At 33.9% G+C, this 27,731-nt stretch overlaps 1 protein-coding gene and 1 long non-coding RNA gene across 2 annotated transcripts; one reads left to right on the top strand and one right to left on the bottom strand.

The window, feature by feature from the left end:
• The first annotated feature begins 2,118 nt into the window (after nt 1-2,118).
• On the top strand, nt 2,119-27,485 carry LOC130053665 (probable serine/threonine-protein kinase pats1). The gene is made up of 6 exons (XM_056161052.1): nt 2,119-2,560; nt 2,867-3,112; nt 4,600-4,845; nt 22,435-22,529; nt 25,389-26,606; nt 27,462-27,485. Exons 1-6 carry the CDS (start codon nt 2,119-2,121, stop codon nt 27,483-27,485), a joined length of 2,271 nt encoding a protein of 756 aa, XP_056017027.1.
• On the bottom strand, nt 8,108-12,344 carry LOC125682872 (uncharacterized). Its single transcript, XR_007372712.2, has 3 exons — nt 11,917-12,344; nt 10,973-11,039; nt 8,108-8,709 (listed from the first exon to the last, which is right to left on the bottom strand). It is a non-coding gene; the product is annotated as an uncharacterized LOC125682872 (long non-coding RNA).
• Nucleotides 27,486-27,731: the final 246 nt, after the last annotated feature.

The following is a 27,731-nucleotide window of genomic DNA, read 5'->3' as shown; positions in this document are numbered from 1 at the left end:
TACCAATTTTGATGCACCAGATGCGCATTTCGACTAATAATGTCCCTTTAGTGATGCTCAACCGAAATGTTTGAAATCCGAAATAACTTTGAAGTTTTAGATCTAAATATAGCCAAAAACAGCGTGCCAAACAAGTGGAACCAAATTCGTCCAAGGATAAGAGCTATGCATGAGGGAGATAATCCTTAATTTTGAAAAGAATTTCTAAATTTTATAACAGTAATTAAATATACATCCGTATTTTCAAGCTAGTAACGAAGTACTCAGCTACTGGGCTGTAGAGACCCTCGGAGACTAACAGTCCACCAGCAGAGGCCTCGACCCAGGGGTAATAATGTAAAACTTATACGGTACCAATTTTGATGCACCAGATGCGCATTTCGACAAATAATGTCTCTTCAGTGATGCTCAACCGAAATGTTTGAAATCCGAAATAACTTTGAAGTTTTAGATCTAAATATAGCCAAAAACAGCGTGCCAAACAAGTGGAACCAAATTCGTCCAAGGATAAGAGCTATGCACGAGGGAGATAATCCTTAATTTTGAAATGAATTTCTAAATTTTATAACAGCAATTAAATATACATCCGTATTTTCAAGCTAGTAACGAAGTACTCAGCTACTGGACTGTAGGGACCCTTGGGGACTAACAGTCCACCAGCAGAGTCCTCGACCCAGGGGTCATAATGTAAAACTTATACGGTACCAATTTTGATGCACCAGATGCGCATTTCGACAAATAATGTCTCTTCAGTGATACTCAACTGAAATGTTTGAAATCCGAAATAACTATAAAGTTTTAGATCTAAATATAGCCAAAAACATGCACACTATTGAAACATTTCTTTCTCATTTTTTGCGCCCCAGCAAAGTTAATTTCAATAGAAAAAAATAAATAAAAGCAACATAACTTAGTGTAATAATTACGGGAAATTGAAAGAAAAATCATACATTTTAAACATCCCCTGTCGACCGGCCACACCCTCCGTGAGCTCTATATATTGATCAGATAAACGGACCTAACCGGGATCAAAATCAGTGTGCTACGAATGGTTTAACAATCGGTATGAAACATGTCAGACAGCATTTGATACAATAATAGGTTGTGTACTGATCATTACGGTATATTGTATGTCAGTGAGCATATGACCCAAAGATAAGTTATATTGACAGAAAAGATCATTATAACGACCATATAATTTGCTAAATGCTGACTTTAAATCAGATTGTTTAAACCCCATGTACCGTCAACTTATTTGTCAGTAGCCTGACTGGATTTTAAAACTGATCATATACAGAACAAACTTTTGGGTATCGAGTCAGTTGAGAGATAAAAACTACTTTTGCAGGTGATAATGTAATATTGCTGACTAAAATTATAAGTTGACGATGGAGAAGCTGAAATGATCTCTTTTTGTCGTAATAACTTCACATATTTTCAAGAAAATATATAAGTACCAAGCAAATATGGCATCTTTTATTTCAAGTTTACGGTGATATATCCAATTGATACATGAATGAAAATGATTATTGTTAATAGATAACATGTCGATAGATCTAAATATCGAGATGAAGGCGACAAGAGATTTCAAGACAATACAACTGTTTTCAAAAATGTGAAAGTATTGGAAAAAAAACATAGGATTATATTAAATAGTTTGATAACACACCGTGCATTTTGTTTTTTGATTTGATAAACGATTTAGAAATATACTCTATCACTTTTCTGTGAATAATGAAACAGTCGTTTGTTGGGTTCTGGTGGTTATTTGTCCAACACTTATACCTGTCATTTTATAAGATATCCAAAACTGTAAAGAGTATCGCATGATGTCAACGTGCTTCAGTATCAATTGTTAGGCTCTCCTTTTGATATACTTATCTTTAACTACGAATTAGATTACACTTTTTTTACTTCTCCTGCACACCAGATCCCACCTCTGGTATGTTCAAGGATCTGTGTTTGTTCCAATCTCGATTGTGTGTTCTTGATAGGATTTGTGAGATTGATCAGTACTTGTTATGTCTGCCTATTTTTGTCATTTAAAAAGAAATGAAAAGATATAAATACTTACTTTCAGGAAAGGAAAAAGAAAAAACATGGAACATCCTTGAAACAATGTTAAAGTCTGATGGACATAGGACGAAAATCGCAAGTATTGCTGACGAGGAGGAAGTATTGCAAGAAATTTACTCCAACGAAAACCTTTTCAAAATCAATGATGGCTATCTAATATTTGCAACGAATGACCCAATGACAGAAAATAAAGTAAAACTAAAAGACAAAGTGATGTCCAAATTTGTTGAATCTTGTCTACGGTCTGATGAAGATCTTCAGAAATACATAAAAGAATTGTCTGTAGATACCTTGATGGATTATTTCCGTTTGTGGAATCACAAGACCGATCAGCAGCCGTGCGTGTTTGTACCCGAACATCTCACGGATGAATATATCCAACGTTTGGGATTAGATGCGATTACCCATGTGATGGTGGATCCTAAAGACGACAGTGACGGATATATGGAGTATGAAGACATCAGGAAAAGAGTATCAAAATTAAGTAAGTTTAATTAATTATCAAATATTGGATGAGTTAAAGTACCTACAGGAAAAGACACACCAGGACAAACGTGTAAATACCTGAAGTTATTATTATAATGAACTCATTTTCCAAAAGAAACCTGTACTGTCAAATAAAATACTCATTAATTAGTACCGTTTGAGAAGTTGTCAAATTTTCCAGTTTTCTTTGTTTACTACATTAAATGAATGAATTACTTATTGCATACTGATGTGTTTCTTTAACATCTGGGATATCCTATTCCGTTGGCACCGCTACCACGAATTTTATGCATCTTAATTTCAGATCGCGTTCCGATTGAAATTCTCTCCTGGAATCTTGAAGAAAGAAAACGCTATGTGGAGAACGCGAAGAAGGGTGTAAGTCCGGTGTACAGAGCGCGGGGAATGATTGTAGGCTGTGCTGGGGCCGGGAAAACAACGCTTCTAAAAAGAATTCAGAAGAAAGATATAACAGATGTAAAATCGACAACTGGTTTAGATGTGTATACCGATTTATTTCGAGTTGACGAGAATCAGAGGAAATTAGAAGGTTTGTAATGTAACAATATCAATTGTATTGACAAGTGTGCAAGGCCTGTGTTCATTCACTGCATTCAATACTGGAGATACATCAGTGTTTAATTATCATCAACAAGTGTAAGATGGAAGGTGAAGATAACGAAGAGTGATCAATCTCATAACTCCTACAAGCAATACAAAATAGATAGTTGGGCAAACACGGACCCCTGGACACACCAGAGGTGGGGTCAGGTACCTAGGAGGAGTAAGCATCCCCTGCTGACCGGTCACACCCGCCGTTTTTTCTTTGAAAAGATGGATGTTAAAAAGGAACCACAAGCTACAGCTAAAGTTGGAGGTCCTTTAAACTTTTTATGTTGGCAAGTAATATTTCTTCCTGCAATGTTTATGCATTTATCAAAAATACCGAAAGTTTCCGAAATGCAGAATTTGAAATCCAGGCCAAACCATTTATTCCCGTCTTTGACCAAAGGGTTTCGTTCCCAATAGTACCATCCCGTTCTTGCTGAAAACCATTCCGTTCAAGCAGTTTAACGTTCCTTCCCAAACAAAGCCGTTCTTTTCCAAACCGTTCAGTGTTCGTTCACCGTACTATGATTCAGGGTTTGTAATATGAACTTCAAACTGCCATATTGCTTTGAGACATTCCAGCTTCCAGCATACATATAGTAAACGAACAATTTTAATCATGCAAGTCATTTCTCAATAAAGTCTTTTTTTCGAAAAAAGTTTTTTTTTCTACTTCAATACATTGAATATTGTCAATAAATGCAGGAAACTCAAATCGATTGATAACTACGTGTCTCTTAGACTCGAAACTCCAACAAGTATGATGTGGCCATCAAGGTGAATCGAACGCAATATTCAAGAAGTTTAGTGCTAAAACACACTTTTCGTATATCAAACCATGCTTGTAAAAAGAAAGGGTGGTCAAAGAAGTATTCTAAATGTTTAAATTTAACTCTTAACATTTTATGTTTTGCTAAATCCATGACCGAGCAGGAATAATTCAATGTTCAATATTTGTTTCCTAATAAAATATGGTTGATAAATGTACTTTTTATTATAACGATTGAAATTGAATATGTTTCAGAAAAGAATGACAGGAATGAAAACAAATACTCATCTTATATTACAATCGAGCACAACTTAATCGCACAAAAATGTTGTAAAGCACTGTTTTCTTAGATTATGAACTCCTCATATAATCTTTAAAAAAATGAAAACCATTTTGCTATTCTGTAAAATATCATATACATGTAGTATTCCGATAAAAGAAATGGTTGAGAAACAGCAATTCGTACGTTGATACTTCCTCACTTGATTTTTTTTTTCAATGGCAAGATCAACAATGTCATAACAGTATGTGCCTCCTCACCAACTTTAATTACAGTGTACGACTTTTGTGATACCTCTAGATCAAAGGAATAACACAACCATTAAAGTTATATTTTAGGGTCACAGTCAGTCAATGGCTCATTTTCTTGTTTTATTCAGAATTACCTCAAAGTATTTCAAATGACGACTTCGTACCCAGGCTAGCAGAAGAAACCGCACACTTGAAAACCTTGAGTATGACTGATTTTGCCGGGCAATGTGCTTACTATGCTTGTCACCAAGTCTACTTGAGCAACAGAGCATTTTACATCCTTGTCGTTGACATGTCAAAGAATTTCAAGGACAAAGTTAGCTCAACAGAAATTGATCAAAAGCGGACACATTTTGAAGATTGGACATACCAAGGTAAAATGAAATGCAGGATTTGATATATTCCACTTGTCATAAACACTTACTTATTCTCACTAGGTAGTGTGTCTGATGTATTTGTTCATCCTCATTCTCCCGTGGGGATCCCGGTTAGAATATGTTCATAGTACCCCTTGCTCGTCGTAAGAGACGACTAAATGGGGAAGTCCTTCGGATAAAACAGCAAAATCGAGGTCCCATATCACAACAGGTTTTACGGGACGTTAAACAATACATACTGAATCGTCCTCAACCATGTTCTAACGTGACCTATTGCGATTTTCCATGAAATTCACCACATAATTACACTCTTCGTAAACACACATGAAACGCACTAGATAATTAGAACATTTGAAAAATATTAGTAATAAAGATTAATCTAATTAAACCATTATCTTATATAGCCGTAATACTGGAGAAAGATCTGATAGCATTCCATTTGAGATCATGTTATTGGCCCCAGTTTTATGAATAATTCAACAAATATTCGACCAGTAACAGTATCTTGACAAAGAATCAATGACCAATCAGGAATCATTTACTGCGGCGCATTTGGATTGTAATTTCACCAAAAATGGTGTTCATCCATGAAAAGAATCGAAATATCAGCGTTAATGGAATAGCAAAGGAGAATCTTACATAATATGCATTCATTATTGGCCGACAGAAGTCGTAAGTCACCCCGAAAAATTAAGGTATATCGCAAAATTATGGAATAGCTTTTTCAAGTGCATTTAACGCAATGAAAATGTCATGTTTGATAGAATGTTCAACTCTTCTTTTGGGTTCATGAATTACTGTTTTAGCAACGTTTAGGCCTTACAACTATTTTAAAAAATAGCATTTGTATAAGTATGCATGCTTACTGAAAATTACCGTTACAATTAAGAGTTATAAATCTACTTGAAATATTATAAATATGTATTTGATGAGTAGGCCTACATAGATATTAACAGGCACGTAATAATAATAATAATAATAATAATAGCATCTGTATAATTATACATGATTACTGGAAATTACCGTTAGAATCAAGAGATAATCTACTTGAAATATTATAAATATATACTTGATGAATACATCGATCTATACAGGCAGGTAAATCGTAATTTTTTCAAACAATTATAAAATTCTAAAAAAAAAAAAAAAATAGGTGGGGGTTAAAATATATTTTAAATTCATTGATCATACACCCAATATTGTTGGTAAAATATGCTAATGTCATACATTAGCAGTGAGCTGAGAATCAATAATCCACGTATTTAATTTTCAAAATATGAAATATGACAGAGAGAAAAATTTTCAAGTATCCATCATGAGGATGGAAAAGACAGACAGAATGAGAGACACATAATCAGAGATAAACTATATCAAAATCGAAAGTGACAATTTCATTTTAGGATGCAAGGTTTAGGTCTTAGATATTAACTTTACTTGCACCATCTTACATAATTTCAACCACACAACCGAATTTCTACCATCCGTTGCCATGGAAACCGACAGCAGTCTATGAGGGCTAATTGAACTGCAAATTCAGCCCGTTTTGCCCATGTTTTGTCCTTGTGGTATATAACAAATTGAAAAAGACATCTAATTTTCTCCATAAATCTCGATTCCCCATAAAATTCCCTCCTTATTTATGATATCTATAACCACCTATGGTAAAGAGTGTGTTACTGACCGCTGTACCAATGTATTATAATTTGGCACTTTGCCAAAAAGTGATTTTTTGTTGGATTTCATTGATAAATTTAGATAATTTGGAAAATACATACAGTATAATCAACTGCCATCAAAGGATTTCCATATCAAAGACTCTTAATATATATAAAAAGATTAATGGTGAAACGTAGTGCAATTGATCTGTAGTAGCATGAAAACTGTAGATTTGGGCATTTTGCCAAAACGGGATTTTTTGTTGGATTTCGTTGATGAATTTAGATAATTTGGAAAATACATACAGCATAATCAACTGTCATCAAAGGATGTCCATATCAAATACTCTTAATATATATAAAAAAAATAATGGTGAAACGTAGTGCAATATATCTATTGTAGTACGAAAACTGTAGATTTGGGCATTTTGCCAAAACGGGATTTTTTGTTGGATTTCATTGATAAATTTAGATAATTTGGAAAATACATATAGCATAATCAACTGTCATCAAAGGATGTCCATATCAAAGACTCTTAATGTATATAAAAAAATTAATGGTGAAACGTAGTGCAATAGATCTATTGTAGTACGAAAACTGTCGATTTGGGCATTTTGCCAAAACGGGATTTTTTGTTGGATTTCGTTGATGAATTTAGATAATTTGGAAAATACATACAGCATAATCAACTGTCATCAAAGGGTGTCCATATCAAAGACTCCTAATTTATATAAAAAGATTAATGGTGAAATGTAGTACAATTGATCTATTGTAGTACGAAAACTGTCGATTTGGGCATTTTGCCAAAAATTCATACTAATGACAAATAATACAACCTACACCATTTTCAGTTAAAATGAACAATATGAGCAATTGATATTTCAAAAATAAACATGGAGAAGTTAAACATATTAATAAAAATTAGTTAGAGTGATTAAAAAAAACATGTAAACATAAACTGTAATCCAGTAGGACCCCCCCCCCTCCCCAAACAACAAGTAGATTTTGCAATCATTTCCATAAACGAGCTATATTACATGTACTGTATTGTCATGTAAAATATTATCAATAACTATAAAAAGTCTTCTCAAGGTATTGGGTAGATACCAATAAATTGTTCATTGTACTGCCTTGTATTTGTTGACCTTTGACCTGGAAATCATTAGGGTCATCTACTATTCATAATCAACCAACATATGAAATATCATAATTGAACAACAGGCCCAAGATATTGCGGGGACACCATTACATAGAGTACTAGCTACATTGCACCTAGTCAGTTTTAATTGATTGATTTATTGATATTTTCCGCCACACTCAACAATTTTTCCGTTTTCTGGTGGTGCCCAGTGTTTATTGGTGAAAGTGAGAACCCAGATACAATGTACCTGGGGAGAGACCACCGACCTTCCGAAAGTAAATTGGGAAACTTTCTCACTTAATACCAGCGCGAACGGGATTCGAACCCGCGCCGACTGAGGCCGTGTCATTTTGAACGCTATGCTCCAACCACTCGGCCACGGAGGCCCCTGCCATTTTTAATCTTTTGACCTGAAAATCAATAGGGGTCATATACTATCAGTGAGCAACCCCTGTTTGAAATATCACTATCAATCAAAGGGTTCTGAAGAAACTGGTCAGACATCAATTGTACAGAGTATTGTATTGCACCTGGTGACCTTTGGACCAGAAAATCAATAGGTGTCATTTTCTACTGCAGAAACTGCATGAAACTTTAAAATTTATTGAAGTTTGTTCAGTGTTACTGTAATCTATGTTGACATACCAGTAATTAGTAAATTTATAATATTAACACAGAACAACTCATTTTTGCAAAGTTGTTTATTCAACAAACATGGATCACAATGTTATCCAAACAACACAATCATCTTTTTTTAAAAAATCATTATAATAGTGATTTTCCTTCAACTGTTCAGTAATGAATCCTTATTCAGTAGGCTCACATAAGACACTTGCAGGTTAATTTTGCAATGTTTTAGTTACATTAGTCTTCTGACACCAAAACTTGATCTTAACTCAGTCATGGTGTTTCCTTAGAAGAATAGTTTACTGAATCAGGATGGACTTGTGTCGTGAGGTGTGTTCATTGACTGTAAAACTCGCAGTTTTTTTCCATTCTCAAGAGCTCTTCTTTGTCTTCTATATCACATAAAAGTCATGGAATGCATCTTCTGCTCTTCAAGTTCTAAAAAAATGTGTTGAACAAATATTGAAAAGTTATTTTTCACATTTTCATACAGTACACACCTAATTCAATTTGATTAAACTAAATGTACATGTACAAGATCATTCATGATGCTAGAATAGTAATTTTACCACTTAATTAATTACTTAGTTGATAGATTATCATGCCCGCCCACCCGCCCCTCAAAAATCATCTGTGAAATAACATAGATTTATATATCTGGCATTAAATTATGCACTTCTGTTGACAAAAACTCGTTTGTCATCAATATATTTCTCAGAAAATAAAAATTGAAAAATAAAATCTTCCCACAGTCTGCCCCATACTTTTTGGTGACCCAGGATGATAATCTTACTAATTAAGTTGAATTGGCCTAAAGGATGTTATGTTTTGATACAGTTTGTATCCATGTGTTTATGCTGTATTGAAGAGCTATTAATTGTGTTAATACTCATAAATTAACAAGATGTCCACAAACCTTATTGGTTACCTGAGTATTAATCAAATTTTAAAAAATTCAAAGTATCACTATAGCTCTATGGGCTACAAAATCCATGTTATACACTATATGACTCTTTTGGACCCACATTCACAACCCTGTGTTTTCGAAATTCGCAATTTTGGTACCCCTTTATGTTTTTACTTCATAAGCATTCAGCTTTATTTAAGGTAGTTCCACCCTCCTGTGATATCATAATATTTTGCGGAGTCAATGATTTAATAAGATGTATGCATAACATGAACATAAATTGTGTTCGAGTCTTTTTCAATAGTTATTGTAAAAAATCTTGTATAACCATAAAATATTTCAAACGTATGTGAATAATCAATGAGCTACATTTTTCACAATGCTATACGAGTTATTTCCCCCTGATTACAGGGAGCGCGCATCACATTATTGTCATTCGATGGTGTCAAGTAAGGAATAAATAGAAAATTTACAATTTCTGATTTCAATCAATTGCCAGTTAAGGAATTTTTCTAAGAATTAAGTGTAATGACTTGAAAACAGTATAACTGAACAAAATGTCTTAGTCACTGATTACATGTATGTGGCCCATGTGTGTTTTTCTTGCAAGCAATGTGTGGTCATGATGTAACAAAGTATGTAAATATTAACTAGTCCTCAATTTCTTTAGATCAGAATCATGATGTCCTTAGTATATCAGCAATTTTTCATTATTAATTTCTATCAATATTTTCGACAACCAAACACAACAAAACATGCAATAAGATATGCCTAAAACACATGTACAACCAACGCATACATGTACATTATTAATTTATCGTTTCACAATGAACAACACTACTTGTTGCTAAATGTACACCAGATGCCAATAAACAAAGCATGTTAATTATCTTGAATTGGCATCTTTAGTGTAAAATTTTTGTTAAAATTTACTTGTTAAGAATTTTCAGGCATTATTATGAAGTCCCCCCCTCCTTATCACATGTATGCTTTCATTGTGATCTTAATTCTAGGTGTCTGTTGTTTTAATAACAGACTATTACTATTACTGAAATCCTCAGTATTAATTGCATAATTTTGACACAAATAAATGTCAAATACACTTATAACCCCCCCTCCCCAACTCTACAATTTAACGAAGTGTATATCTGAAAAAGTTTTCTCCATAAAATTGAAGAAATCAAACCCTGGTTCTAAAACAAAATTCTCAATTTTGGTATAGAGCATTTTTAAAAGGACCATCAATCCAGAGTCCTTAGATTTATAATCTATGTTAATTCCCCTTGTCCCAAAAATGCTTAAAAGAAATTTGAAAAGAATTCGAAGGGTGGTTATCAAGAAAAAATATTAATGTTCAATTAACGTCTTATGATGACTGACTCACACAAATAGCAACATGTAGGTCACTTGAGTGATTCTCAACATTGACCTAATTAGAATTAATCATTTTTACAAATGATACTGAGCTCATACACATGTGTACATATATATGTGCGTCATTGACAACAAAACAACTAATCTTTTTCAGTATGCTAATTAAGTGAAATAATAAAAAATGTTTAGGAAGTTGTGATGAAAACTTTTCAAGTCGTCATGTCACATAAAAAATGGATGGTCTCCTGTGATTATTCTAGGGAATTCAGTTTCCATACAGGATCTATAACCAAAGAAACTAAACCCAATGTACCACATTCCCCACATCTATTAATTTGTTTTAGGATTTATAATACTGGGATTCACATTTGAATTTCAAATTATGTATTCAATGTGTATGTATTAATGTTGAATATTTACCTCCTCAAAGTCAGCAACTTGGTCAACTCCATCTTTAGGTGATTTGCACAGTATGATGCTCATACAGCTGAAACACAGAAAAGCACACATTAATTACATAAAATAATGGTCATGTACTTTGGCCAAAATATGTGATTATTGGATGAAAAAGTAAGAATTCAAAAGTATTTGAATATTTACAATTTACATTTAATATTTTTTTTATTTACTTCAGTTGACAGGACCTACATGTATTAAAATTTGAGGGCCCAGTTACAGGACCCAATTCAAAATCATCAATTTTTCATCATCTAATTTTTCCAAATCAAGTGTCCTAAATTTCATAATTACAGATATGAGAAAACTTTAAATCATAATAGTATCTGTGTGATTTCTTCTGTAAATTAGAACCATCACATATTAATGGGGGTTACCACAGGTAAACAAACTTGAAAGTAGCCTGGCTCACCAATATATATGATTTTATCAATCGTATCTAGAATGCACACAGGCATTCACATGTTTGTTTTTATTGTAAACTTGACAGTCAGAGAGAGAGAGAGAGAGAGAGAGAGAGAGAGAGAGAGAGAGAGAGAGGGGTCATCACTTAGGATTACATAAATTAAGCCGAGTCCTTTTGAAAATTTCCACATGAAACGTGATTTTATAAGTATTCCCCAATTTTTACAGACCCTGGACTCTGTGTAAATGTGATAGGAAACTCCCTGAGTGAATGTTAGGTTGGGGACATACTTAACTAGTATTCTATATTGTACACCCCTGCAGTAAATGACAGGACTACTTACAATGTTCAGTCTACATGTATACCACTATAGCTGACTAGCCTGGCTGGCAGTATAAAATAAATTGGGGTTCTCATATGTTTACTAAAAGCCAAATTTTCTGATACATTTTATTCAGCCTTTACTTTAGATTTTGGATTCTAAATCAAATAGAATACTTACGTCAATACAAGTTCCAACACGACAATAGGCAGGGCTTTTTCATATTTTCTATGAATATGTCTGTCAGCCTTCTGTTTCCCTGGTCATTTTTTTAGTCGGATGTGATGCAATAAAGCGTTAAATTCCACAACATTAACTTTTTCTACGAATACGTAGACGATTGGATGCTAGAGTCCGGTGACTATGGCAAAGATCAAACGGATTTGTATTCCATGAAATAAACCGGAATCCTTTAGCACAATCGAAGATAAAGATCATGGTAGTGAATTAAGTGAACAAAGAGCATCTGATATTGATAAACTTCTGAAGAACAAATTGAATAAAAACTCAATTTCCACCTCCTGCCATACTGAAAACAAATGAAGGCTGTTCATATCTCCAATACAAGAGAGTGTTACAAAGGGCAATAACTCTTTCTGGTGTATTTTGGTTTGTGCACCAGAGGAGACTACTGGTTTATGTGTTTACCTTTGGTTTCTCCACAACTGTGTTTCTGTACTTTTTTAAAGTAAGATTCAATACATTTTACTAGCATGTGAGTTTACACCAAATGACTGGGCAAATATATTTAATCCCTCTCTAAAAATTACATATATCAAACCCTTATATATCATAAAAATAATTATTTTTATTGTTTTCAAGGATTAAATAGATACAAAAAAAATTCTAAAAGCTAGAACCTAGCTCAAAATAATTTTTACAATTGTTGTTTTTATAAACAATAGCGTTTAATTTTTGATTATTCAAAATTTAAAATACATGTGCACATCTTGTCCAGCTGTTGTTAGATGATCGGTTTCCATGGCAACCGTTGATAAGTCAAACCTTTGCATGTCCTTTTTGTTTTATAGCTATCATAATATTGTTACACACAAAGTTTCATAAAAATCTGTGACATATCGTGGCCACTGAATTTTGATAGTTACATAGAATCAGTCTTAAATGTTTTGTTTTGTTCTTATCAAACATTAACGTTTGATCTTACCCTTAACATGTTTTTTTATTCAATTTTTGATGTGCCGATACCCATCGTTGTTGAGTACCCAAATATCTCATCATTAGGCCTACCGATATTTATAAAACGTCCAACATTTCATAAATAGTGTGTGTTTTTTTTCCTAATCAAAATTATTGTCATAATGCTAGTGAATTATCCATGATATTTACTAAAAGATATGGAAATATGACTACCATAAATCATAGAAGTAGGTTTGCACAAATGTTGTCATTATAATCAAATGAAAATTTGAACTTCCTTCTATCATCGTAAAATGAAGTTAGATGAATGAACAGTTTGAAGCTATGGCATGAACAACTTTAGCTTGCTTTGTGATTTGATGATTATCTTCAGTGAAACAATATTATTTTCATATTCTTATTTATTCATTTAATTCTGGGTCTTGTTGGGCATACTAAAGAAATGGACACATCTAAAGAGAAAAAGAAAAACGAGAGCGGAAGAGAAAAAAATAAATAAAAAACATCCCGAGTTAAATACGTTATACATCCTATTAATACATAATTTCATACTTTGAAATTTGAACCCTAATGTTGATTTAAAATTGACTTGTTGTTGGTAAATAAAAAAAATCAAGAAAAAATCACTGTATAATAATTCGGCCTCCTATATAGAAAAAATAATCATCAAATATCAGTTTGATAAATTGATACGGCAGTCAGAAATATTCTATGCTTCCTTTCCCATTACCCTGCACGGGATTTTTTAATTTTTTACCTATCCGCAAACGTAACCAAATCCGCGTGTTTTTCACATGTGTGTAAACAGCCTGAGTGCATTCCAAGAAGTAGCATCAGTTACCAACATCAAATAGTTCCTTAGTAAACTATAATTACCCAGCATTTCCTAATCGGGATGCAAAAATTGAGAAAAAAGAATAAAAGGAAATCAATCTGATTAAAATCAGATCTTCCATCTGCTCCCCGATTTTCGATACGTCGCGTCCATCGAAAACCGGGGGGCGGATGGAAGATCTAATTCTAATTAGATTGAAAAGCAAATTAGAAAATCGCGTATGTAAGAAAAATTCTTTTAAATATGTGAAGCTAAAATACACTAATTTCATCTTGATTTTGATTAGACAATTACATGTACCAGTGTGATTCCTTAATATCCGCGGTATGACAAAGGGCAAATACACATTTTCTTCAATTTTCTATACAAACGACATTTAAGGGAAACAGTCATTATTTTAATTCCAGGCACTTTCCTTGTAATGTATTTTTCACATGGGTAAAAGGGTATGACAAAATTTGTAAATATCGATGAAATATGGAAAACTCTTGCAACGTACACCAAGCGCAAAATATATTTTAAAAAGAATTCATGAAGAATTAAAAAAAAACTGTTGACTATATGCATAGGTAATAGCTCACATTGATTCTGTTTGTACCAAAATTCGCACATTTTCGGCAATAATTGGTAATGATAAGTTACAAAAACATGGCCTAGCCTAGTTCTTAATTCCACGGTTAAAAGTAAACACACTTATCTTTTATTTTGTAGATTTCTTTCTATTCCATTTAGGGTCGAATAGTTTGAAGTAGTTCTTTTTTTGCCTTCCAAAACGTTGTTTATAAACGTCTACGTCATGGCTTTTTGTGCGGTTTTTGTTAGAAACAACGCTATATTTAACTAACGCTTACAAGAAAACGACAAGAGACAAAGGGAGAAATTAATGTGTTCTGACAATGACATATTGTGGACATCTTATGTGTTTAATTTGATCAAATTTGTAGACAGGGCCGATTTTGCTTCCTAAAGTACCTAACTCTTTGAGAAAGGTGTTCAAAATTTCTTTTTACCCAATTCCAGATTTACCAAGAAAATGAAAATTTGTTTAGGTAGCTCCGCCACTCTAAAGAGAAAAGTAAATATGATCAAAAGAGATTATTTCAACGAGGACGCTACCCCGGACCCCCCTCTCTCTCCTCTCTGATAAAATGAAATTACGATGCGCTGTACACGACATTTTTATGCATGTTAGCTATATAGGCCTAATGTAGGATCACAAAAAAAAAAACATAACCAAAAAAGAAGATATTACAACTAAATAAAATCACAAACTTTCACAGTCCGTAAAAAGTCTTAATTTCTGGAAAGTAAATGTACAAACATTTCTACATCGATATTTGAAATACTTTTCCAAAGGAAAAGCAGAAAATGAATAAATAACATAAACCCTAGATAGATCAAATATGTACGTGTATGCAAAACAAATGCATTTGAGTCAACTTGATCTCATGTTACTGCTTTCAAACTTTCGGGTATTTAAAAAAAGAATGATTCTTATCAGTCATGTACCTCAAATCGCTTGATCCGACCCTAACTTAGTGTTTTGTGACCCTAACTTGATGTTTTGGCTATGTTTATTAATTCATTGTATTCGCTCAAACCACAATGGAAATGGTGTATGAGGTACACTACAGAAATTGCATGTATCAATACAAGTAACGTCAGAGGATATATATGCGATACAAGATTTGCAATTAATCAATTTCAATAACGGTTTATTAATTAGATGCGAATTCGCCATCACCGGGAGCCAATTTAAACATCTGCTGTATACAAATTATTTCAATAGTAAGGAAGTGGGCAAATCGCTCGAGTATGGCACGATAAAGATCACTCTTTGCTTAAAGACCGTAAGCGCCGAACATAGACCTAAATTATTGCAATCCTTAACCGGCTATGGTGGTAATAATCATAATCAGATTCTTATTAATGCGGTATTTCTTAAAACTCATATCACATCCAATTAGTTTGAATTAAAATATATTATTTTTTAGAATTAATCCGAGTAAATAGCTCAGGTCTGCAGTGGATGGAGATTGGAATTCTTTCAAATTCTCTGCAGGCTGCTTCAACGTCAGTAACGGCAGCGATTGGCTTCTCAAATTGCATGTTTATGTGAATCATAACTGACCAACAGCAACCGGTGTGTGGTAGCAAACCTGAATTGTCCCTGATAATTGCGCTCAAAGTATGCACGAAAGGTGTTAAAATAGTCGATATATATCCTTTTTTCTGTTGGTGCATTTAATTGAGATATGATACGTCTTCCTTGTGGAAAGATAGTTATTTTGCAATATCAGTTTTTGGGTTTGGTTTTTTTTTTTTTAGATTTCGGTATCAGGTTTGTTGATTTTGGGGAGAAAAGCGAGATCTTCAGTTTGAAGTCCAGTAAAATCCGGTCAAAATTTATCTTAGACTCCCCTGTGTCGGCATTCGTTGGTTTTCGTATTTTGGCGGCACACATAGCTACATGTACATTGCTCAATGCGTTGCCCTGATTTCCCATAGGTTAATATTGCTGGTCATCATTTTCCTATCTAGGACCTGCCATTGTATCCAAGAGTTGTTTCTCTGACTGCAGTTGTCTCCTCTGCCCAGAATTTTGGGCAATTATTGTTTTATTTTAGGATCAAGATTAAGCTGGGATGACACTCCATTTGACATGTCACGTAAGCTTGTAGTGTTTTTGATATGATGGCTTTGGGGATTCTCTCTCGTACACATTCTAGTTCATGCCGATTCGCCAGTTCTTTGTCCAAAAATCGCCACTTTAAAAGCGAAATCCATTGTTACATTATCTGTAGATGAATACGCTGTCACGATTGTCAAGTCTAAACGTTAATTAAATTCATTTTCAGATTCCGATTCTAATAATTTATTTCCGTACCTGCTGCTTGCGAAGAGTACCGGAGTCAGTCATACGTGCTTATGTGTGTAACTGTTGGTTTCTAGTGATTTATTGTGCAATCAGCTGTCTCATTAAAAGACCCTACTCTCAATAATTTTTAATTAGGAATGCGCTATATGGGCACGCCAAATGAGTTAGCGAGAACAAATGACAGGAAATACGGATGGCAGACAATGTGGACGATTGTCGGGAATTTGAATCAGTGGGACGTTGTACCTCGAACAAGTTTTAAAAAGACATCAGCCACGTACCTCGTATCTCATTCCTCATTTCGTGTTTTGGCGGTGTTATAAAGGTTTTTATTTAAAAAAAAAACAATCAAATTTTATAGAAAAGGACTAATACGTAACTGCAATATAAAACAGTACAAAGAATCAAAAAATGATATGTTTCAGTTCTCTGTTAATTTTTTTTTACTGAAATATGAATTTTAAATCCAAAATCAAATTTGTATAGTTTTAATACGTTATCAGTAAATGATAAAATAACTATTATCTTAGTTGTAAATAACTGAAAATTGAGATAGTTGACCAAATCATCTATATTTCCAGTTTTCAGTGATTTTCCACTAGAAAACAATATTTGCCCCCAAAAATTCCATTTCCCATACATCAACTTGTATTTGAAAAGCGTTTTTATTGATTGTACAAATACAATCCCGTAATCTGCATTTTATTTTAATAAGTTTTAATTTAAATAATTTGATACCAATACGCATCTTCTGATATATCAGCTCTTTTCTGATAGAGGTACGTTCAGTGTTCTGTTGAATGCTTTGGTGGATACACAATGTATACATATACTATAGAATGGCTATGTAAATATGGGTAACAGTAATAAAAGTGTAAACTTTGTTTATATCAGCCTTTGATATATATTAAACTTGTAATATCAAGAATAATATTTGATTGAATTGGGTCATTAAATTAGATATGGAATTATTTTATCTCCTCTTCTGCACGCGTGATATTTCAATTTAAAAAAAGTTGATTTTCGATTTTTTTTGGTTTCGGCTATTTTATTATCAAATACTAAAAAACTTACTAATATTGTACGTCCCTGCAGTTTGGGTGGTTGTATGGTATATGCTAATCGACCTTTAGGCATTATATGAAGGCAGCGATACTCATTTGTACCCAGTGGACGATAGTATGTTTTGCGCTCACTGTGCGTAAGAGTTCCACAAAGGGAGATAACTATTGGGAATTCGGAAATTGCATATGGATTTGATATGATTATTGATGTAAGCCTTGTACGGTATTAAGTGTTTCCAGATTTTTCAGTGAAAACCTAATATTTGCGTCCTAAATCATTTCCTCAATTATATTTTTGTAGTTTTAATATGCTATGTATACATGTAAATATCTTTATTTTGCTTTGTAGCAATTAGTTTTAGGTTTGGTTTGAATTTTGACAGAATGACTAGGCTAAACTGGCGATTCGCATGCTGATTGCCAGACTTTTACAAGTATGGCTAAAAACAGGATAAGTAGATAAGAAAAACTGGGAAAACGTATTAAGTGCTTGGAAAAGACGAAATTTAACTATCTTTGGAAAATGTACGATTATAGATACGCTTGCAATATCTAAATTGATTTATTGTTAAGCCATTCTTGGCACACTGATTTTGACTGCGGATAACGTCGTTTACCTTATCAGTATATAGGGCTCCCGGCGGATGTGACCAGTCAACAGGGGATGCTTACTCCCCTTAGGCACCTGATCCCACCTCTGGTGTGTCCAGGGGTCCGTGTTTGCCCAACTATCTATTTTGTATTGCTTATAGGAAGGTGAAGATAACGAACAGTGATCAATCTAATAACTCCTATAAGCAATACAAAATAGATAGTTGGGCACACACAGACCCCTGGACACACCATTTATGAGATATATCACTGTTCGTTATCTTCGCCTTGCATAATGTCTTTATTTTGTTTAATCCTAAACCTAGTGTCTTTCTAAAAATATATTAAAAATTATATTTAACTTTTTATGAAAAAAGAGAGATGGAATGAAAACAAATACATTCATCGTGGAAATTGCATAAGGCGGTAAGGAAATTGATATGCCAGTGACAAAATTTAGAAAAACAACATATTATAAAGTTTTGGATAGAGGTTATTTGTACAATAACACAATACCACAATTCTACCGTGGGGTGTTTTAATAACATTCAGCAAAGCAAAAATATATATATATATATATATAAAGCCATAACTACATTGAAAGTAGATGAATTGTTGTCAGAACTTATTTGGAATGATAATATGTTTCATTATAAATCTATACCTCCATTCTTTGTAAATTGGATGAAAAGTGAGATTATACATGTTTAAGACTTTAGATCAAAAGAAACGCCAATTCTGATAAAAGAAAGATTGAACATTTAAATACCAGTTTGTTATTAACCATTATAACACAATAACAAATTTTTAAATTCAAACTGAACTTGGATATTTCACTGTGGGTTTTGGCAAAATTGCCCCTCAATTCCCGGACTTGAACATGAAAGGTGAATATAACGTAAAGTGATCAATCTCATAATTCCTATAAGCAATGCAAAATATATAGTTAGACAAACACGGACCCCTGGACACACCAGTAGTGGGACCAGGTACCTAGGAGGAGTAAGCATCCCCTGTCAGCTGGTCACACCCACCGTGTGCCTATATGTAAAAACGTTACGTTCTTGACACATTGATTTTGACTATGGCTAACTCCGTTTACCTGGTCAAGATATAAGGTTAATGGCGGGTGCAACTGGTCGACAGGGAATGCTTACTTCAACTAGGCACCTGATCCCACCTCTGATATATCCAGGGGTCAGTGTTTACCCAACTTTCTATTTTGCATTGGTTTTTTTTTCACCTTTCATTGAATGATGATGTAGACATGCATGATTCGATTTATTTTACAAATAAAGTGAGGAAAAATGAAGCATATAATGTATGAATATTTTATGCTAAACCATGCCACTAAATTATACAAAAAATAAATTTGATGTCGCCTATACAAAATATCTAAATATACTTGTAAAGGAATCATTTCAATTTAGAGACGGAGGTGTTAACGTCAGTGAAATATCTCAGGAGTGATTTTTATTACTTTATATTTTTTAATTCAAAATTATCTCAACCAGTATATGAAAAAAAATGGGACCATGTTTTCAAAATAACTGACAATTTTGTTTTAAAGAATAGCTATACTTCCAAAATAAAACACATATACGAAAGAAAAATTGCAGATTTCAACTACAAATGACTACACTGTATTTTGTGTAATTATTCAGTTGTTGGTAAATGGAACAAAGGTCTTTCTTCCTGATGTGAATTTGTCAAACTGTGGAAGACCATGAGCATCTTCTATTCACATGTAAAAGTACAAGAAAGGCATTGAAGAATATTGACATTTTCTTGAAATTTGATAAAAGTTGGAAACAATGGTATCGGGTTATCATTACGAAGTAAGTAAAAAAAGTAATTTGATTAAATAGCATGACCTGCTTTATTTCTTTCATAATAAATAGATACAAAATGAAATTTCAATATAACAATTTTAATATGTCTGAGGAAAACCTTCATGTAACAAATGGATGAGCTGGCTGCGACCATATCAAGCTAACGCATGAAAATGTCACAATGAAGATATAAAGAGTTCTAATAATGAACATGGTCCTAATTCCACAAGTGTCCATTTCCTTTCGTTATTTGTCTTAGACCTCTATGGGGTCCCTTGACCGGTGTACCCGCTCCTGGTGCTTGGTTGTCCTTGTACTACACTATTACTCTCCACTACCTGCATACATACACTGGTTACATCAGGATAACTGTTAAACCACAGGGAGAGGATCTGTTTTGATACACATACTTAATATGTAATATATTACCTGTACTCACTGAGTGGCGTTACATTACACATAAGTACACAAACAATATTCGGTAATATCCTACAAATTTCTTCTGTTGAAGACAATGCATTTATACTTTTGTATATTGGCAAGAGAAATACCTCGAAGTTCCACATTGCCTTGCTATGCATTTAGACATATTGGACAAAGCCTACTTTATGACTTTACTACTATACCATACACTGAGCACTTGTTTTAATTACATGTAGTGCTATTTTGATACCAATGAACATCACATGTATGAAAATAAGTTAACACGAAAGGAACTCAGTGACTGGATGTTTTAGGACTGTTTAAAATAACATAAAACAATAGCCAAATTGTTGTGTAGTAAATAAAACACCTTACCTCAGAAAAGGTGGATCATATACATCATTACATACATGCCATGTGTGGAAATGAACAAAGTTTGGATACTAATATAAACTGATATGAAGAGAAGTATAGAGGCACCTACTTATGAAAATAAAAATGACATAGCATGCCCTTGCGAAAGGTACCACACATAAATGGAATTCACTTCCCTGTTGATGTAGTCTTTCGGGTTGACTGATACATTTGTAAGCAGTCCATTGGTTAGAATCAAACATTGTTTAAAGAAACTTGTGTCTGAGAAAGTTGAAAGCAGGAAGACGTTTAACCTCTTATTTTATCTTTAACTGCTCATGCGAGCATTTTCGATAATTCAAAAAAAGTATTATATAGTACCTCATTATACGAACACAATTCGGTAAGATACATATGTATACATTATCATAAATTATTGATAATATGCAGTAAGTCTAGATATAGATCTTTATATCTGCGGTGTTACTAAAACGGGGAATTGAAAACGGAAACTAATTCATACAATAATATTAGTTGGTGGTCATCATTTTGTAAAATTAAAAGGCTTGTTAACAAAAGGAGTTGAAGTTACAAAGAGAACGGAAAGACATATTCAGAATTCATCGTTTAATATACTTCAATTCATATGTCGATTTGATACATCCCTCTGAGCTTGAAATATAAGACACCACAGAGTCGTCCACTTCTGCTTCATACTTAGATATTTTATTGAAAGCAGATACTGACGGCAAACTAACAACTCAACTTTATGACAAAGGGGATAATTTCAGCTTCTCCATCGTCAATTTCCCATATTTATGTAGCAATATTCCATTATCACCCGCATATGGTGTTTATATATCTCAACTGATTCGATATGCAAGAGCTTGTTCTGGGTATAGTCAGTTTTTAAATCAAGGTAAGCTACTGCCAAACACGCTGATGGTACAAGGGTTTCAACAGTCTCGATTGAAGTCAGCATTTCTCAAATTCTATGGTCGTTATAACGTAGATATCTAGTTCGTCAAGACAACCTATCATTTGGGTCAAATGTTGTCTGACGTGTTTCAAAACGATTGTTAGGCCGTTCTTGGTACACTGATTTAGGCTGCGGATAACTCCGGTTACATGATCAGGATATAGGGCTCACGGCGGGTGTGAGCGATCGACAGGGGATGCTTATTCCTCATAGGCACCTGATCCCACCTCTGGTGTGTCCAGGGGTTCGTGTTTGCCCAACTATCTATTTTGTATTGGTTCAGGGAGCTATGGGATTGATCACTGTTCGTGATCTTCACCTTTCATCCTTTCTACAAATAACGTCATATCCAAAAGAACAGTGATTCTCACTTCTAATTACCAAACGTATGGCGACGGAGCAATCACAAACTATAGTTAGGTATTAAGTTTGTAAATGTCATTTCACGAGTGGGAAATAAAGGTCATTTATATGTCATGTTTAAAGGTCAAATATGTCATTTAATAGGTTGTCATATCCCAGGACAGAATAAAACACGTGTCAATTTTGACTTCATGGTTAATTATATATCCAATTCGTTTTAGATTACTTCGTGTTTTGGCTAAAATCCATCTCCACATACTGCGATGAAGAAGTGCCTGTCATCCTTGTTGCATCCCACTGCGAAAACAACACACAAGTAAGTGAAAACTCACTAACAACATTTTCTGTTTTATGAAAACTGAACTCGATATCAAATACTTAAGCAAGAAACTAAATATACGAAAAACATGCGACCCGACATTTCTTGCAACAAGAGTGACATGTGAAAACGAAAAACGATAACAACGAACAGTGATCAATGTTACAAATCTTATGAAAATATAAAATCTAAAGTCTGACAAATAATAACCATTGAAAGCACTAGGAGTATTACACAAACGCTATTGACATGCTACACCCCAGTTAGTCACCTGTGAACGGGATAGTCCGTAGTCAAAATCAATAGATAAAAAGTATATCAACAATGTGTCTGAAACAGTTCTGATTGCATTTGATTTAGTGACAAATCGTCTTTGCCAATAAGTTTGTTCTTTCTAAGCATTTTATGGAGTTATATTAAAATACATCTGAAACCAGGGCATATGTGAAAAAGGGACTACGTTTCTTTGCATTGGAAAATTGAATGATATGTATTCCCGGGGTTTTTGGATGCAAATCTCATCCCGTACGACTCTAATTTGTAATGCATAGTTCTTCTTTTCAATCAATTACATTAGTTTGCAATGGTAATGTATTATACTTTCCGTCAGTGGTTATAGTGTTTTCTTCGCGAATGGGAGGTCCTGATTAACTATTCCTATTGATCATATCAAACCTTAAACTTACTACATAGATTAAAACATAAAATAGGTAGAGGCCGTTTAAGTTCTAGCCATCTGTTTAACAATTCAAACAAATGGCACGTGTTTGCTGGATAGCACTACGATAAAGGACCATAACTACCACGTCTGTAAGAGGCATGCATATATCAGCTATTGTGGTACTTCACATGTACCTAGTAGGTTATCTATATCATGGGGAACATTATCGATGTGATGTAAAGTGATCATGCTAGAATTATTAGTTGATGGATCAAATTACGTAGCTTTGTTGTCGGGTAGAATTAAAATTTTCAAAGAACGATATCGGTAGAAAATAAGATACCGTTGACATCCACTCTAGTCAATCTAGCTAATGGCATCAAAGTGATTGCAAAAGAAAGAAACTCGACAATTGAATAAACAAAAGTGTGATTAGCAACCTTAAGAACTACGGACGAAATAGGACAATATGAAAGTATTTCTAATTTGAACTTGAAAGTTTTATTAACCCAGTGAATGTAAAGGGGGACTCAACTACGAAGTTCCTTGGAGATAATGAAAAAGTGATCAAACAGTTTAACAATTGAGTGAAAATTGCGATTTTTTGAAAACCTATGCACGGCCACTTCCTACACAGATCAGCAGCCTTATATTCTTCTTTGAATTCCACTGCCAGCGAACTATCGGAATAAATATAGACTTGTATTTACATTAGCAACGTTTGGATGTGTAGACTTCTCCCAAGTTTCAAAATATTTTTTTCTTTATTCATATTTTATTTCCATTTAATATATCAATTACGTATTAGACACATCAAAACAAAAGTATATACCATGTACCCTTCTGTGTTCAGTAAAGATCGAGGTATTAGGTAGATTACATGAAGAAAATATGTTGATTCCAATTAGCAAAGCTTGTAACGTTGTCTTTCTTTGTAAACCTCAATATTACAAAAGTAACATATATTTCACATAGTTTCATCATATGAGCAAGCATGATTTTCATGAATGAATAAAGTCTGCCTCATCGGGGTTTGCTTTTGATATTAAACAGCTGAATGATCCTATGCATGTTTCACTTCATAATTGACGGTGCTCTTGTGGTTAGAAGTTGAGATAATAAGAACTATCTTGAATAGTTTGTTACATTTTTAAATATTCTTGTGTATAATATCAATACTTAAGCAGTCTTCTTCAAACACGGACTGATCTTTGTGAATAGTATATTAGGTCCTGCTGTTGGGTTTCCTCATTACCAAGACATTTTCATCTATTTGCTGACTTAGTTGCTTGCATAATGTATTCAGTTTCAGATTTCCGTTACCCCCTTTTCTCAAAAGTTTTGAAATCTTTAAATCAATTTGATTTCAGTTTTGTCACTTGTATTTGTCAAATTTTTCTCCTTTAATTATATCCTGAATACTGACGGACTGTACAATATGTATTTGTATGTTCTGGAAGTTCATTGTAGGTTTGATATATTTCCATATTCATGTAGCAAGTTTCTATTATCATATGCATATGTTGTTTCTATCTTTCGACCGAATCGATATGCAAGACCATGTTCTGCGCATAATCAGTTTTTAAATCAAGAAAAGCTACTAACATGATCATGTTACAGGAATTTCAACAGTCTCGTTTAAATTCAGTTTTTTACAAAACGCATTGTTATTATAACGATATAGGTTGCCAAAATAATGTGTCATTTAGGTCAAATGCTGTTTGGCTTGTTTCATACCAAATATTAGACCGTTCTTGGCATACTGACTCTGGCTATGGATAACTTCTTTACCTGATCAAGATACGGCGGGTGTGACCTGTCGACAGGGGATGCCTACTCCTCCTAAGCACCCGATCCAGCCTCTGATATGTTCAGGAGTCCCTGTTTGCTCAGTTATTGCTTTTATATTCCTTATAATGATTATATTAATCATTCTTCGTTATCTTTGCCTTTTTATTTTACCTCGGAATACAAACACCAAATTCGAGATGGTGCTTGTATGCGGTTTCATGAATAATAAACATTTCATTTATGTTACAATTGGTTTGAGGATTTGCCAAAATATAGCTAGATGGAGAAGAATACACCGGTATACTATCTATATGCAGGTTTTTTGATACAAATGAATAGTTGTTAATTTACATTACTACGACCCAACAATCACTGATACTATGTTTATACTTTTTTGTTATCAGGATTGTCAGGGTGTGTTGAAGACTTTGCTGGAGTTGCTACCAAATCAACTTGGTCTTCATAGATTCCTTAAAAAATGTTTCCGAATAGGCATTAGCGGCGGACAACATTTGTCTGCAATACCAGAGATTGAAAAGGCAATTGTTGCAGAAATATTGAATCAGAAACACTGGGGAGAATGCATACCCAGCAGCTGGTTCAGATTTGAGGAATTCATACGCACTGAAAAAGAAAACCATAAAATCCTCACTGTAGATGAAATCAAGAACCACATGCAACGTATCACAGAAACTAAACCTGGTGTTCAGAAAGAAGAAGACGAAGAAACAGAAGAAGAAGATGAGGAGGAAATACTAAGCAATCTAAAGGATATGCTGAAATTCTTTCATGAAATTGGCAAAATTATTTATTTCAATGAAGATGGATTAGATGACAAAGTGATTTTAGACGTCCAATGGTTTGTAAATGCGTTCAAAGAGGTCATCACAGACAGCAAACATGCACAGTTTAGAACAAAGGCAGAATGGACGGAGTTTAATGAAACAGGGATACTAAGGGATGACGTCTTATGTGAAATATGGAGAGAAACGAATACAAACGACAATTTCAAACGTTACAAAAATGACATACTTACGTTCATGGAGAGATTAGGATTGCTTGTCAATGGAAAGGAAAAAGCTCATCTCGTTCCCAGTGTGACAAAGAGAGATTACAAACAGCAAGAAAAGAGTAAGCTGGCCTCAACAACTCAGAAGACTTCTGTGTTGTATTTCCACTTTGACTTCTTGCCTTTGTTTGTCTACCATCGATTGATTGTCTCCTGCTTTTCGTTCGATGGCTGGGAGCCCTTAACAAATGGATACAAATGTATCTATAAGAATGTGTCTGAGTTTAAGTTTAAAAGTCACTTCATTTTCCTTGGCGTGGACGATGATGATATCCGTCTGCAGGTGTACAGGCCTAACAGCGATACAGAGCTCGACATTAATGTTGTATGGGAAATCAGAGAGACGGTAGAAAAAGAGTTACACAAACTTACCAAGACTTTCCACAAAAACATCACATTTTCGCTTGGATTCTACTGCATGTCAAAAAAGGATGGTGGTGGTTTCATTTCGGAGGAGAAAATGAAAATTATCACTGGGGGCATTTGTCCTCACCACGAAACAAGAACTGGTCATAACGTAAAGAAAGATGAATTCCTCTGGCTGAAAGATAAGGTAATTATGTTGCTTTGATGTTGATTATTTTGAGATAAAGAAAATCAATAAAAGTTTCAGTTCTTCTGAAACAAATACGAGATGGATTTAGAAGCAGAGAAATACTTGTTTGAAATAATCTCACAAGTGTTGCTTATCATGGTAGAGAATAGAGTTAATAAACACATGAATGAAACTATAAAGATCACATTTCTATGATATCGATACCATAGTATCAAAGCAATGGTTTTATTTCACAGATTGTGTAAAGCCTGCCCCAGAAGGATATCACCATTTAAAAATCAGAATGGAAGGGGGAAGCAGGCTGGCCTCAACAACTCCGAAAACTTCTATGATGTATTTCCACTTTGTTTTCCTGACGTGTGTAAAAAATGAATTTCATTTTCATTGTGATTTGTTGCAAATCGAGTATTTTATTTCAATGATGTAGATGATATAGACAAGCTTTATGTAACATTGAATTACATTCAAGAATTACCATGGATAAGCCGAAGCATGCTCTACTTCGATGTAAGGTCGTTCATCTCAGCTGCATCATTTCTTTTAAATTATTATGATATACTTTAGGATATCAAACAATATAATTATATATCAGTATTTTGGAATGCATTGTCCATAGGTCAGTGAGGCAGGTGCTAAGGCTGGCGTCTTCATTTTCAACGGATATGTTTCATAAATGGATACCGGTATATCAATGAAAGCTTATACCGAATTGCATAGGAAAATATTCTTTACAGAATTGTATCTTTTATTGCTGAACATAGAACACGTTAACTTCATTGTAACGATTCCTGTAAATGTGAGTTAGATGTTATAATATATGTTTACATGTTTATGTTTGATCTATACTTCCAGCTGTCGCGAGATCTTAGTGGCTAGGGTGCTAGCATCGCAACCGGGAGACCAAGGTCCAACGGCGTTTTTAAAATTAAGGTGTTTAGCATAAGTTTAAATTGTGATATCGCCAAGTACTCGACACTAGAAGTGAATGACGCGGGTGTTTCAGATATTACCTTAAAAACGAAAGCCCCGTGTTGCGATAGGCCTAGAACAATAGAGAACCCCACTGCTACTTCCGATAGTACAATGCATAACTCAGAAGTGTAGGCACTTCACCTAGAATTA

Source organism: Ostrea edulis, chromosome 3, assembly GCF_947568905.1.
Source record: "Ostrea edulis chromosome 3, xbOstEdul1.1, whole genome shotgun sequence".
NCBI classification, from domain to species: domain Eukaryota; kingdom Metazoa; phylum Mollusca; class Bivalvia; order Ostreida; family Ostreidae; genus Ostrea; species Ostrea edulis.
The sequence above is the reverse complement of the archived record's forward strand: the minus strand, read 5'-3'. Positions and strand labels throughout refer to the sequence as shown.

Excerpts from the sequence above, each read along its gene's own strand:
- LOC130053665 (XM_056161052.1), top strand. The coding sequence starts at position 2,119 with ATGTTAAAGTCTGATGGACATAGGACGAAAATCGCAAGTATTGCTGAC. Across the intron at positions 4,846-22,434 it reads TGAAGATTGGACATACCAAG|ATTACTTCGTGTTTTGGCTA; the intron begins GTAAAATGAAAT and ends AATTCGTTTTAG. Across the intron at positions 22,530-25,388 it reads ACTGCGAAAACAACACACAA|GATTGTCAGGGTGTGTTGAA; the intron begins GTAAGTGAAAAC and ends TTTTGTTATCAG.